The sequence below is a fragment of the Oryctolagus cuniculus genome, chromosome 5, assembly GCF_964237555.1.
Source record: "Oryctolagus cuniculus chromosome 5, mOryCun1.1, whole genome shotgun sequence".
Taxonomy (NCBI): Eukaryota; Metazoa; Chordata; class Mammalia; order Lagomorpha; family Leporidae; genus Oryctolagus; species Oryctolagus cuniculus.
Window position 1 is genome coordinate 63,149,345 of NC_091436.1, and position 12,658 is coordinate 63,162,002.

At 46.9% G+C, this 12,658-nt stretch overlaps 1 protein-coding gene and 1 long non-coding RNA gene across 2 annotated transcripts in view; both read left to right on the top strand.

The window, feature by feature from the left end:
* SNX3 (sorting nexin 3) overlaps positions 1-4,577 on the top strand; it is a 47,665-nt gene extending 43,088 nt beyond the window's left edge. Inside the window, exons 3-4 of the mRNA NM_001171324.1 lie at positions 2,876-3,000; positions 4,472-4,577. Of these exons, the coding sequence (NP_001164795.1) occupies positions 2,876-3,000; positions 4,472-4,577 (231 nt within the window). The remainder of the gene's footprint in view (positions 1-2,875; positions 3,001-4,471) is intronic.
* Positions 4,578-6,285: 1,708 nt separating this feature from the next.
* On the top strand, positions 6,286-8,072 carry LOC138849625 (uncharacterized). The gene is made up of 2 exons (XR_011388595.1): positions 6,286-7,393; positions 7,604-8,072. It is a non-coding gene; the product is annotated as an uncharacterized lncRNA (long non-coding RNA).
* The last annotated feature ends 4,586 nt before the right edge of the window (positions 8,073-12,658 follow it).

Consider the following 12,658-nt stretch of genomic DNA (forward strand, 5'->3'; position numbering starts at 1 on the left):
ATTTGTTGTTGGCTTTGATTTTCTTTGATGGCTAATGATGTGGATCATCTTTTCATGTACTTATTGGCCATTTGGGTGTCTTCTTTGGAGTAATGTTTATTCAAGTCCTTTGCCCATTTATTTTGCCATTTGCCTCTTTATTTGGAGTTGTACATAGAAAGTCAAAGGAACTCTCACAGGTCCAGGTCCTTTATCAGATACATTATTTGCCAAAATCTCCCAGTCTGTGGGTTATTTTTCACTTTCTTCATGGTGTCCTTTGAAGCACAGTGCTTCCCATTTAACAGACCAGGTAAGTATCTTGGGGACTGAACCTGTGAAAGTTGTACTCACGTTAGAGTATTGCCAAGGGCGGCAGCATCACGTTATCATATGTTAATACTTTTAACTGAGGTGGATCAGATCTGCTCTAAACTAGGTGACCTTGGCTGTCTTTACTGGGGAGTATAGTTCGGTCCCTCAACTTTTATTCAAGTGCTTTGCTTTCAGTGTATTAGGCTTACCAGGTGTCTTCCTGTCTCTCACACATGACTTAAAGTGGTGTAAGAATTCTAATGAGATCTTTTCAGACTATTTAAGCAAAAATAATTTAATGTTGAAGAGGATCTTTTTAGCGCTCATGATTTTTGTTGATTGTTACTCCTGTTGTATGCAGTCTTAGCATCCATTTGAAAGACTGTTTTGAATGTATCTTACCCACATAGTGATCTTTTTCCTAAATTTTCTGTCAATTTCTACCATGAGTTAATAATGGTCACTTATTTAGCACACCGATTCTAGAGTTTGTTTTGTTTTTTTAAATTTATTTGGGAGGTAGAGCTACAAACAGTGAGAGGGAGAGACAGAGATCTTCCATCTGCTGATTCACTCCCCAAATGGCTACAACAGCTGGAGCTGAACTGATCCGAAGCCAGGAGCTTCTTCCTGGTCATCCTCCACTGCTCTCCCAGGCCATAGGAGAGAGCTGGAGAGAAAGAGGAGCAGCCCGGACTAGAACTAGTAGCCATATGGGATGCAGGGGCGGCAGATGGAGGATTAATCTACTGCACCACAGCACTGGCCCCCTCTAGAGTCTTTTTTTTTTTTTTTAAGATTTATTTATTTTATTTGAAAGTCAGAGTTATACACACACATACACACACACACACACACACACACAGAGAGAGAGAGAGAGAGAGAGATATTGAGGTCCTCCATCCAATGGTTCACTCCACAAATGGCCGCAATGGCCGGAGCTGCGCCAGTCCGAAGCCAGGAGCCTCTTCCGGGTCTCCCACGTGGGTGGCAGGGGCCCAAGGACTTGGGTCATCTTCTACTGCTTTCCCAGCCATAGCAGAGAGCTGGATGGAAAGTGGAGCAGCCGGGTCTCGAACTGGCACCCATATGGGATGCCGGCGCTTCAGGCCAGGGCGTTAACCCACTGTGCCACAGCGTCGGCCCCATAGAGTCCTTTTTTATGTAGTAGCTTTTATATTATAGCTTTGTAGATAGAGGTGTTTTCTGCTGCCCACCAAGTAGTGATCAGTGGTCAGGATCCTTTTATTTCTCAATTGTAAGATCCCTGTAGATTTTAACACTCAACTAAACAATTGATGAATATTAAAGGAGACTTCAGGAAATAAAACCTTAGATGTTTATAATCACTGGACTCCTGGAGTAATAAATCTCAGAAGAGATTATAATGTCTAAGTCAGGCATCTGGTTTCATGTTGTCTTTGTTGTCATTTTTGTTGCTCGTTTGTATGCAGTTGAACTGCAATTTTCCTTTTTTTCTGTAAAATCATTGTTTTAGGGTAAATTTCTAGATACAAAAATTACAGCAAGAACTTAAAGTTTTTACTCTCTTGGAGTAGATATACTTTGTGTTATCAGTGAAAGAAATGTTTTAAATATATGTTTGTTATTTTCATTTCTCCTTGTTCTAATTGTTCACTTAAACCTTTTCTGTTTTGATATAAGGAGTCAGCTAAGTGGCTGGTCATTTAAGATATTTAAACTTCCGTTGTATGCTCACCTTTTCTTGGCCCATAAGAAACCTAAAACAGAGTCCTTGGTTTGAAGGTATTAGTAGGACACTTTCCCTCCAGAAGGCCTTTGAGGATGTCTGGAGACGTCTGTGGGGCAGAGGGCGGCAGGAGTGCAGCGGAGTATTCTGCAGTGCACTGGGCAGTCCCCAGCCCCTCGCCCCAGGACAGAGTCACCTGGCTTAAAACATCAGCCGTGCCGTGGTTGAGAACCCTAGGATGGAGAAGCCCAGTAACCTGTGAACTGCAGAGCTAAGTGCTGACTGAAATGAGTTGATCTTCAGATAGCTTCCAGAAGGGAAAGATCAGCGTGCCTTGGTCCTCTGTTGGATTTTGCAGGGGGTAATTTGGGTGTTCTGACAGTGAGGGAAGGAAAAAATGACAGGCTGTTAGGGAAAGATCCAGAATAGGGGATAGGAGAGGAAGTTGGAAGAGTGGTGACAAATGGGATTGTATGTTTTGTCATCACCTCAAGCACAAATCCGAAACTTGCAGATGGTTAGAGGCTGAAGAAAGTGCAGAACTCTGACCCACCCATGTCGCAGTGAGAACACACAGCGTTTTATTCGCGCGTGTCCTCAGTCCCGGAGGAGCACCAGCAGCCCTTCGTTTGAGTTTGTGAATACTGTTGCTTTGATGAGTCCAAGACAAGCTGTGGACCTAGCCTTTGAGGAGCTTTGACCCAGTGGGTTTTTCTGCATTTGTTTATCTTGCTTCGAAAATGCTGTCTTTTTTTCAGCGTTGTTTCGAAATTCATTTTCTTCTGTATTTGAACTAGTGTGAGAGTGCGCTAGCTTTCCTTCACGTTGTGCCCAGCCAACATAGTCAAGAATGTTCTTTCTGTCTTTTAGGTTGTAGTTCCCCCACTCCCTGGGAAAGCATTTTTGCGCCAACTTCCTTTTAGAGGAGATGACGGAATATTTGATGACAATTTTATTGAGGAAAGGAAGCAAGGACTGGAGCAGTTTATAAACAAGTAAGTGCTTTCTACTCTACAAGGATCAGTGTGAACAGAGTCTCGAAGTGACTACTGGTCATTCAGATGCTGTGCTCAGCTGTGAGCATGCCTTTCCTTTTGGCCATTTCCTAACTTTCAGAATTACTTAAAGTATCTGACAAGTTGAATATCATGTGATAAATATTAACACACCTGAGTAATTGAAATGAATAGCTTTGTGTTGGCCTAAGTTTTGTATTTATTTTTCTTGGGTAATTTATGCAAATTGCATTTAAAATTACAGCATTTAAAAAATAGTTTTACTTATGATTCTTTCTGATTTAAGGTATGTTCTAGCATGAACAATAAAGCTAACAATATACTTGCAATCATTTTGTTTGATTGCAGATCGAGGTTATTATCAGCACGTCTTGTGTAAAAGGTGTACATTTTTAATTTTCGCAGAAAATGTACTCTTTTGAAAATGTAAGAAGACTTAGGATTATTTGTCTTTCAGGTTAGAAACTCTTGATAAACCCAAGCCAGTATTTCTAGCTTTTAGTTCATCCCCACTTGAACTATTAGACCAAGGGACTTCAAAACACTTGGAGAAAATTGAATTAAAAGATAAGTTTACTTGGGTGCAAAGAAATTTGAAAGCTTTTTATTTTTAACCATAATATGCATTTGTCAGTGAACATTTTGAAGATACTTTCTACCTGTTTTTAAGAAACCAAAGTAACAGCCAATGTTACATCAAGAAAGGGCTCACTGTAATTGTACATTGGCCTTGTTTGACCAAGTAAAGTCAAAGCCTAGAGAATATTGTTGTGTGAGCCTATACTTAAATTTTTACTTAGTAATTTGAAGATCTGTGAGTGGTTCATAGAAGAAAAGGAGCTACACAAAACCTTTAACTCACTATTATCTATTGTAGCATACAATCTTCATTTGTCTTTTTGTGACCATATAGCTTCCTTTGGGGAAAGGCAATGTTATATTAGAAGTCTGGTGCCCAGTTTGCTTTTGTATTAGGCAGGGATGGAAACCTTTAAAAGCAAGTAAATATATTACACACACGCACACACACACACACGCACACACCTGGACGTTTGTGCCTGTATCTTAGTTGTTTAGGCTTTCACTAAGCTTCACTGTATTTCCAATTCCAGTCCTATATCCTCCTCTTTAAAATGAATTTTTAGAGTGTATTTCACTTTTAACATTACAATCCATTTAAATTTCTCGTGAATACATCAGCTAATGGTTAAGAAGCTAATTGGGTACACATGCCAGAAGCTATGCAAAGTTAATCTGCAATTAACTGTGTTCTGAATTACTCTTGTGAACCAAAGGAAAGCGCATATACCATTAGTTGAAGGAGCCTAGCTTTATAGGCAGCCCAGAACAACACTTGTTGGTAGTAAACTGTATATGTGTGTGTTTGGACCACTACTAGTGCTACCCCTTTTATAAACGCTTGTACTAAATTTGCACTTTTTATTCCCAGGGTCGCTGGTCATCCTCTGGCACAGAATGAACGTTGTCTTCACATGTTTTTACAGGATGAAATCATAGATAAAAGCTATACTCCCTCTAAAATAAGGCATGCCTGAAATTTGGTGAGAAGGGGCAAAAATGTGACCATTCGTGATTCGTGGGCACCAGTGAAGAAGTTCTAACTAACTTCAGCATGCTGCACAGAAACTGGTAGAACATGCCTTCAGTATACTAACACTCATGTGCTCAGTTTTGTTTCCTTTTGTTTTGGCAGTTGACAAGAAGTTAATTTGCTTTAGTGAAAATCCCTCATCCCCGCCTTTCTCTATAAATGACTCTCCCTCGCTGTTTTAATGTGGTGCACACTATAGCCTCACCAGCCTTCCAGTACAATCTGCAGTGTCCTAACTAAAGTTACTCTGTCTTATTTGCACAGTTTTTGTGTCATGTTTGCTTCTTGAATCTGATTAACTAGAATATTTTTCTCCCCCTTCTTAATGTGTGGTGTCACTTATTTATGTGTAGGAGCACTACACCATTTGTTTCCAGAACCAACCACGTGAGATACACATTTGTGTGCAAAAAGTTTCTTCCTTCAGGCCTGTAATACCCTTCACATGGAAGATTATGAGGGAAATCTTTATATTCTGTACAAAAATAAAATAAAATTTATATACTAAAATCATTTGTCTAAAAATTTAAGTTGTTTTCAAATAAAAATTAAAATGCATTTCTGACATGCACCGATTGTGTTGCCTTCGACTTTCCTCCCTCCTGGCTTTCCTACTTAACTCACTTGTTGAGAGGGATTATTTACTAATTATATACTCCTCATTCCTGTAACTCCATTCCTCTTTCAGCAGTGGTGATATCAAGTGTGCCTCCACCCTTTCAATGGGGTATTTTCTTTTAGACAAGAAAAAAAAAGTGATGCACTAAAACAAGCATTCCTTAAAGCTTCTGGGTTGTTAGGAAGCACTTTGTGCATTTGAAAAATAAAATCTCAAGCGATTCTTTCAAAGGCCTCTAAGATAGGTCCGCCCCATGCCTCCTTGTTTTCAGAAGAATTTTTTTTTTCCTGGTTTATCTGAGTGACTTGTTTAATCTTCACAGGGGTGGAGTAAGCCTTTCCTTAGCACATTTGTGCTTGCTTTAATTCAACGCAGGATTGTGGCACACCTTAACCTCTTTAGGGGAGAAGTGCTCTACCCTGACTAGGTCAGAAAATACGCGACTGCTGCTCCCTGACCTGTGCTGTTGCCAGCTCTTTGCAGCCGGGGCTGTGGTCTCCAGACGAGTCGGCACAACCCCCCGGCAAAGAGGGGGGATCCTGCACTTCAGAGGTGCCTCCTGGACACAGCCCCAGCCATTTGAGAGCAAACTGGTTTAGGCTGTGGCTCCCCAAGGGTGGAGATGGGAAGTCATGGGAAGAAGTCAGAGTTGCACTATAATTAGGCCCTTTGTTGCCCAAGCAGTATTTCACAGTTCCCGAATTCTGGGTGCTTCCGACACATGAAGAAGCACAAAGCTAAGCGGCATACTGATTGCATTGCAGTGAGCTGGAGAAATAAGCTCAGGGCTGGCCGTTTGCATGTGGGCATGGAGGATGGTAAGGCTGCTAGACGTGTAATTTCGCTAAAGCAGTGGTTCTCAACCAGGGATGAGTTTGCCGCTGGGGGACGTTCCACTGCGTCTGGAAATACATTGTCACAGCTGGGGAATGCTGCTGGGATCTGAGGTGGGAGGCAGAGATGCTGCTAAACCTCCCACAGTGTCCAGGACAGCCTCCCACGGCACAACAATGTCCATAGCGCCTGGGGGTCCTTTTTTTTTTTTTTTTTTTTTTTTTTTACAGGCAAAGTGGACAGTGAGAAAGAAAGAAAGGTCTTCCTTTTCCGTTGGTTCACCCTCCAATGGCTGCTGCGGCCGGCGCACCGCCCTGATCCGATGGCAGGAGCCAGGTGCTTCTCCTGGTCTCCCATGGGGGTGCAGGGCCTAAACACCTGGGCCATCCTCCACTGCACTCCCGGGCCACAGCAGAGAGCTGGCCTGGAAGAGGGGCAACCGGGACAGAATCCGGCACCCCGACCAGGACTAGAACCCGGTGTGCCAGCGCCGCAAGGCGGAGGATTAGCCTAGTGAGCAGCAGCGCCGGCTGGGAGTTCTTTTGGTTTTGATCACTTGGAACAAAGCGAGAGAATGGGACTTAAATTCAGCAAAACGTTGCTTATTCCAGAGAATGTGTTTTTGCCTAATTTAGGGGAGGATGCTTTTCAGTGTTAAACTGAGACCATGGTCTATAGTAAAACTACACCTTTAACCTCTGAAGGAAAAATGCAGGTGCTCTTAACTGCACGCATGGTGGTGGGGTCGGGAAGGGGGAGGTTGGTGGTTAGAAGCCCTTAAGCTCCTGTAAGTCTGCCTGGGGCTGGCGTTGTGGCAGAGCAGGTAAAGCCGCCACCCTTGACGCTGGCATCCGTATGGCTGCTGGTTCGAGTACTGGCTGCTCCTCTTCCGATCCAGCTCCCTGCTGATGGCCAAAGTGCTTGGACCCCTGCACCCACATGGGAGACCCGGAAGAAGCTCCTGGTTCCTGGCTTCCAATCAGCTCAGCTCTAGCTGTTGCAGCTATTTGGGGAGTGAACCAATGGATGGAAGACCTCTCTCTGCCTCTCCTTCTCTCTGTAACTCTGACTTTCAAATCTTTAAAAAAAAAAAAAAATGGCCTGTTAACCTATTGTCATGGTAGTTTCTGGTACCTGGTTTCCTGCTCAGGAGGGCAGAAGAGGGGTTAAGGGCAGGGCATTTCCATGTTACTACATCCTATGGGTTTGCTTGAACTGTTGCCTCGATGTCCTTTGTTTTGGTTACAGGAGTGGGGAAGGGCATGCCCAATGAAAGCAGGAGGCTCCTGGCCCCTAGGCTTTTACAGGTGCGACACGTGTGTCTCCGTCTGCTTGCATACTGCGTGGCATGTGGGTTCAGCGCTCAGCAGATGCTGGCCGTGATGGGTACAACATGCCAGTGTTTGGACTGGGCGAGGAGTTAGAAACCAATTTAGGACAAGAGAATGTACGTCTTCAGTTTTCCCACTATGATCTCTGTCACAAGTTCGTGAAGTAGGTCGTGTTTTCCTTTACAGATGAGAAGACTGAGGCTCGCCATGGAACCAGGAGGCACACACTGGGTTTACATGAAAGATGCAAGACTCCAGGTTGTGCCTGGGCCCACTGGCTTTTAGCACAGTTACTGACTGAATGAAAGGGTGACTTTCCAATACCATTTCCCGCGTCTTCTGGCTAAGTGGAATGTGCTTTTGTCTCACTTTTTGAGTTTAGGTGCAGACAGCTCCTGAAGAGTGAAGAGCTAGCTTAATGAACTACCATCTTGTCCTAAATGTATCTGTGCACCTGTTGCTCTCCAAGACTGGGTCCGGGATGGTCGGTTTTCCTCCCTCCCCTCCCCCGCCCCCCTTCTCTCTTTCTCCTTTGTTTCTGAAATAGCCATTTGGGCACTTCAGCTTGGAGGCCTTTTGGTTTCCAAGAATTTGGTCAGATTTAATATTACTGGCTGTCAGTCATCACAAAAATAAACCAGGAAATTGAGAAAAAGGATTTGTCAGTTCTTGAGATGCTGTGTTTGTAAGTCGATCAGTAAGTGCAGCTTGCCATAGTCCAGCCTTGCTAAGGAAGTAAGACCTTGACTTGGGGCCAGGAACATCAACTCGGAAGTACAAAGGGAAGTTTGATGATGCTCTTTCCTGTCAGTGTGTGCCCTAAGTGGACGTGAGCCAGCAGCGCAGCCCGGCACCGTACATGCGCAGAGTGCTGACCCGCACGGAGAGGTCAGGACAGCGGTCCTCTCCACTCTGCCTGGCTTAGGACACTGTCACGGGGAAGACTCACTGATGGCACAGCTGGGCTGTGGCCAACCTGCCTGGGCATGGCATTCTATGGAGGGAAGAGGGTGACCATTCCAAGTGAACTCTTGCTACTTCAGCGCCTGCGCGGGTAGGGTTTAGAAGCTGGCCCCCTTGAGCTTACAGCAGGACAAAGACGGGCCCGTTGGAGAGTTGAAGCTGTAGGGCACACCATGCCAAAATCAAAAGGTGCAGCCAGCAACCGCCTACCAGGAGCTCAAGTTGCTGGAGCCAGAAACTGGGAATACTTTTCATGGAAGTGTGGGTGAATTGCTGGGGTGGAGCATGAGACATCCCTGGGGATTAATAGTCTTGGAGGAGCCGCCTCCGCCCCCCCCCCCCGCCCGCCATGTGTTCAGAACACCCACACCAAAGCCTTACTACAAAAATTGGTGGGGGGGAACCCCAGTTGGCCGCAACGGCCAGAGCTGGGCCGACCCGAAGCCAGGAGCTTCCTCTGAGTCTTCCCACGCAGGTGCAGGGGCCCAGGGACTTGGGCCGTCTTCTGCTGCTTTCCCAGGCCACAGCGGAGAGCTGAATCGGAGTGAAGCAGCCAGGACTCACTGCAGGCGGCGGCTTTACCTGCTATGCCACAGCACATGCCGCTGCCTTCCTATGTTACCTGAGGAAAAGTCGCTAACAGCACAGATCTGGACTGTTGCAGCCTGGGAAGGGGTGAGCCAGAGGGGAAGCCGCTCCACTGCAAACACGTGGGAAGATCACGAGCTCACAGGAACGCTGGTGTGGGAGGCCCCGCCCCGGGCCTTAGCCCCGCCCCAGTGGGGCCCCAGGATGACGGTGGTAGATCACTGTTGCAGGGAACCCCAAGGTTAAGAAAGGCATATGGGAAAGCAATAGAGGATGGCCCAAGTCCTTGGCCCCTGCACCCACGTGGGAGACCCGGAAGAAGCTCCTGGCTCCTGGCTTCGGATCGGCGCAGCTCCAGCCTTTGTGGCCAACTGGGGAGTGAACCAGCCTCTGCTTCTCTGTGACTCTGCCTTTCAAGTAAATAAATAAATCTTTAAAAAGAAAAAAAAAAAAGGCATAGCATGCATCTAACTGAGATAAGGAAAAATGGGATGGGGCTGGTGGAAGGGAAGTGAATGGCTGAGAACATTGACCAAGCCACAGGTTAGGGAAGCTGAGAGAGCACGAGAATCACGAATAGAAAAAAATACACCTATGCCCAGGGTGTTCAGACTGCAGAAAACCAAAGCCAAGAGAAAATCTTGAAGTCAGAAGTAAAATTCAAGAGTCCTGGCTTGCTTGCTTTTTTTTTTTTTTTTTAATTTTTTTTAATTTTACTTGAAACTCACAGTTACACAGAGAGAAAAGGAGAGGCAGAGAGAGAGAGAGGTCTTCCATCTGCTGGTTCACTCCCCAGATGGCCACAATGGCTGGAGCTGTGCAGATCTGAAGCCAGGAGCCAGGAGCTTCTTCCAGGTCTCCCACGTGGGCACGGGGATCCAAGGATTTGAGCCATCCTCTACTGTGTTCCCAGGCCATAGCAGAGAGCTGGATCGGAAGTGCAGCAGCCGGATCTCGAACTGGTGCCCATATGGGATGCCGGCACTGCAGGCGGTGGCTTTACCTGCGATGCCACAGCACCAGCCCCTGGCTTGCTTTCAAAACCTTTATCAGTAGTCTTGAAACCGAAGGTGGGATGATACTTTCCCAGCCTGGAGACTCATTTGGAGGGGGAAAGAAGCTGTACCTTCAGTATTGTGCAACTTAAATTTAGCACTTCTTCAATGATGAATGTAGGAGCAGACCACAGGAGTACTAGCAGAACTTGGGATTCTCACCAATCTTTAAAAGTGCAGATATATTAATTATATCACATTTTTGTACTAGATTTTGATCACTTCTTGAAAACTAGTTTATAGTGGATTTCAACAAATTGGTTTCTTGTGTACTTTTTAAAAAAAAAAAAAAGATTTATTTATTCATTTAAAAGGCAGGGTTACAGGGAGAGAGAGAGGAAGAGATAGAGGTCTTGCATTTCCTGGTTCACTCCCCAAATGGCCTCAATGGCCAGGGCTGGGCAAGGCTGAAGCCAGGAGCTTCATCCGGGTCTCCCACATGAGTGCAGGGCCCCAAGCACTTGGGCCATCTCCCACAGCCTTCCCAGGAGCTTTAGCAGGGAGCTGGAATGGAAGCGGTGCAGCCAGGACTTGAACCAGCGCCCATAAGGGATGCTGGCATGAGAGCAGCTTTACGTGCTATGCCACAGCGCCGGCCCCTCTTATATAATCTTATGTGTTTTATGCTTTTATAAACTGATACCTGACTAGGGATTTTTGGCACAAAATGGTGAAGCACCCATGGTGTGAAACTCCTGCCTGTCACGGAGTGAGATTTGGGTGTGCCGAGCCAGCCTGATAGGGAGCAGCCTTGGCTCTGTGTTCCGGGTGTGGGTGTAGGAGAGGAAAAGGAACAGTGGCTTAGGTTTCAGCTTGCCCCTTTACCCCTATTATCTCATTTAATTCTCAAAATAATCCTGCTGGATGGGTATTCTCCTTGTTCTACCGAGACAAGAACTGGGGCAGAGTTTCATTTGTCCAAGTTATAGCCGATAAATGGAATGGGGATTCAAACCCAAATCTTTTTCCCTCCAGGAACCTTTTATTTAAGGAATACAAACTTCATGCATTTCATAAATACAACTTTAGGAACATAGTGATTCTTCCCACCTTACCCGCCCTCCCACCCGCACAAACCCACGCATGCCACGGATGCTGCCCTGATACGGATCAGTTTGGCCAGGGCCCATGCCGGAACATCCGCCCTGGCGGCCGGTGCCTGTGAACACCACTGCCCCCAGTGCCACACAGGTGCCTTGGAGGCCAGCGTTAGCCAGTGAGCAGGGACTTGGCTGTCTTGTGCTAAAGGAAAAGAACTTGCTATGAGCCTGGAAGGAGCAGGCCTGCCTGGCAGGTGCACACAGCAGCTCTCTCCCTCCCGGGCTTTCCCAGCGCACAGCCATGCCCCTGCAGCCAGATGATACTTTAATCCAGTTGTTTTCACGTTCAGCAAGTCGGAGCCGCGTTTAACCGGTTTGCTCACCAGCAGGAGGTGAGATTTGGGTCCTGAGTTGCTGTCTTTCCTGGCCCGGTAATCTGAACACTCAGTGAGCCTTGACCCTTTGTGTGCCTTGCCGCAGAGGCAGTGGCCTTCGAGAGAGTCGGTGTTGTCAGGCGTGTTTGTCACTGGATGGTTTCTGGCCTCTGCTCCCTCCCTGGGGACAGACCCACCTATCCGGGTCAGGCCGAGAAGGGAGGGCGGCAGCGTGGCCGAGCCTGAAGTGCGTGCACTGGGCTGTCAGACAACAAACAGGTCTCTCTGACACTGGATGGGAAGTGGAGGAGCCGGGAACTGAACCAACACTCCGAGATGGGGTGAAACCTGCTGTGGGACCCTGGTGAGGAGATGCACTGTGCAGCCTCCCTGGAGGGCACTTGATGGGAACTAAACCATGAACTCCGCAATCCCACTGCCAGGGACTCACAGCCCTGCTTTCTCTCTGAGGAATGTTCTGGAGAGAGTGTTGATGTTTTCTCTGAGCATTGATTGAATGTTTCTGGAACCTGAGAAACAGACTTGGGGGGGGGCGGTTTGGCTTCACAGTGGAGACAGCGGTCAGGACGCCCACATCGCCCATCAGAGTCACAGTCACAGCGCCACTCCTGATCCCAGCTTCCTGCTAATGCTCACACTGGGAAGCAGCAGGTGCTGGTTTCAGAAGTAGCTGGGTCTCTGTCTGTCACCTGTGTGGGAGATGGAGGTTGAGTTCCTGGCTGCCAGCCCCATTCCCCAGCTATTGTGGGCACTGGGGAGTGAACCACTGGATGGTAACTTGTTTCTTTATTTCTCTCTCTCTCTCTCTCTCTCTCTCTCTCTCTCTCTAATAAATAGAAAAAAAATAAATACCCAGGGAACATTGATTGCCTAGTTGCGGGGGGCGGGGGGCTGGGTGGCTCAAAGACAGAGGTGAGAGGAACGGCTTTTGCTGTATACCCTTTAAAAACCAAATGGGGGTGGGGGCTGGTGCTGTGGCATAGCAGGTAAAGCCGCCGCCTGTAGTGCCGGCATATCCTATGGGTGCCGTTTCAAGTCCCAGCTGCTCCGCCTCCGATCCAGCTCTCTGCTATGGCCTGGGAAAGCAGCAGAAGATGGCCCAAGTCCTTGGGCCCCTGCACCCACGTGGGAGACCTAGAAGAAGCTCCTGGCTTCGGATTGACACAGCTCTGGCCACTGAGACCATTTGGGGAGTGAACC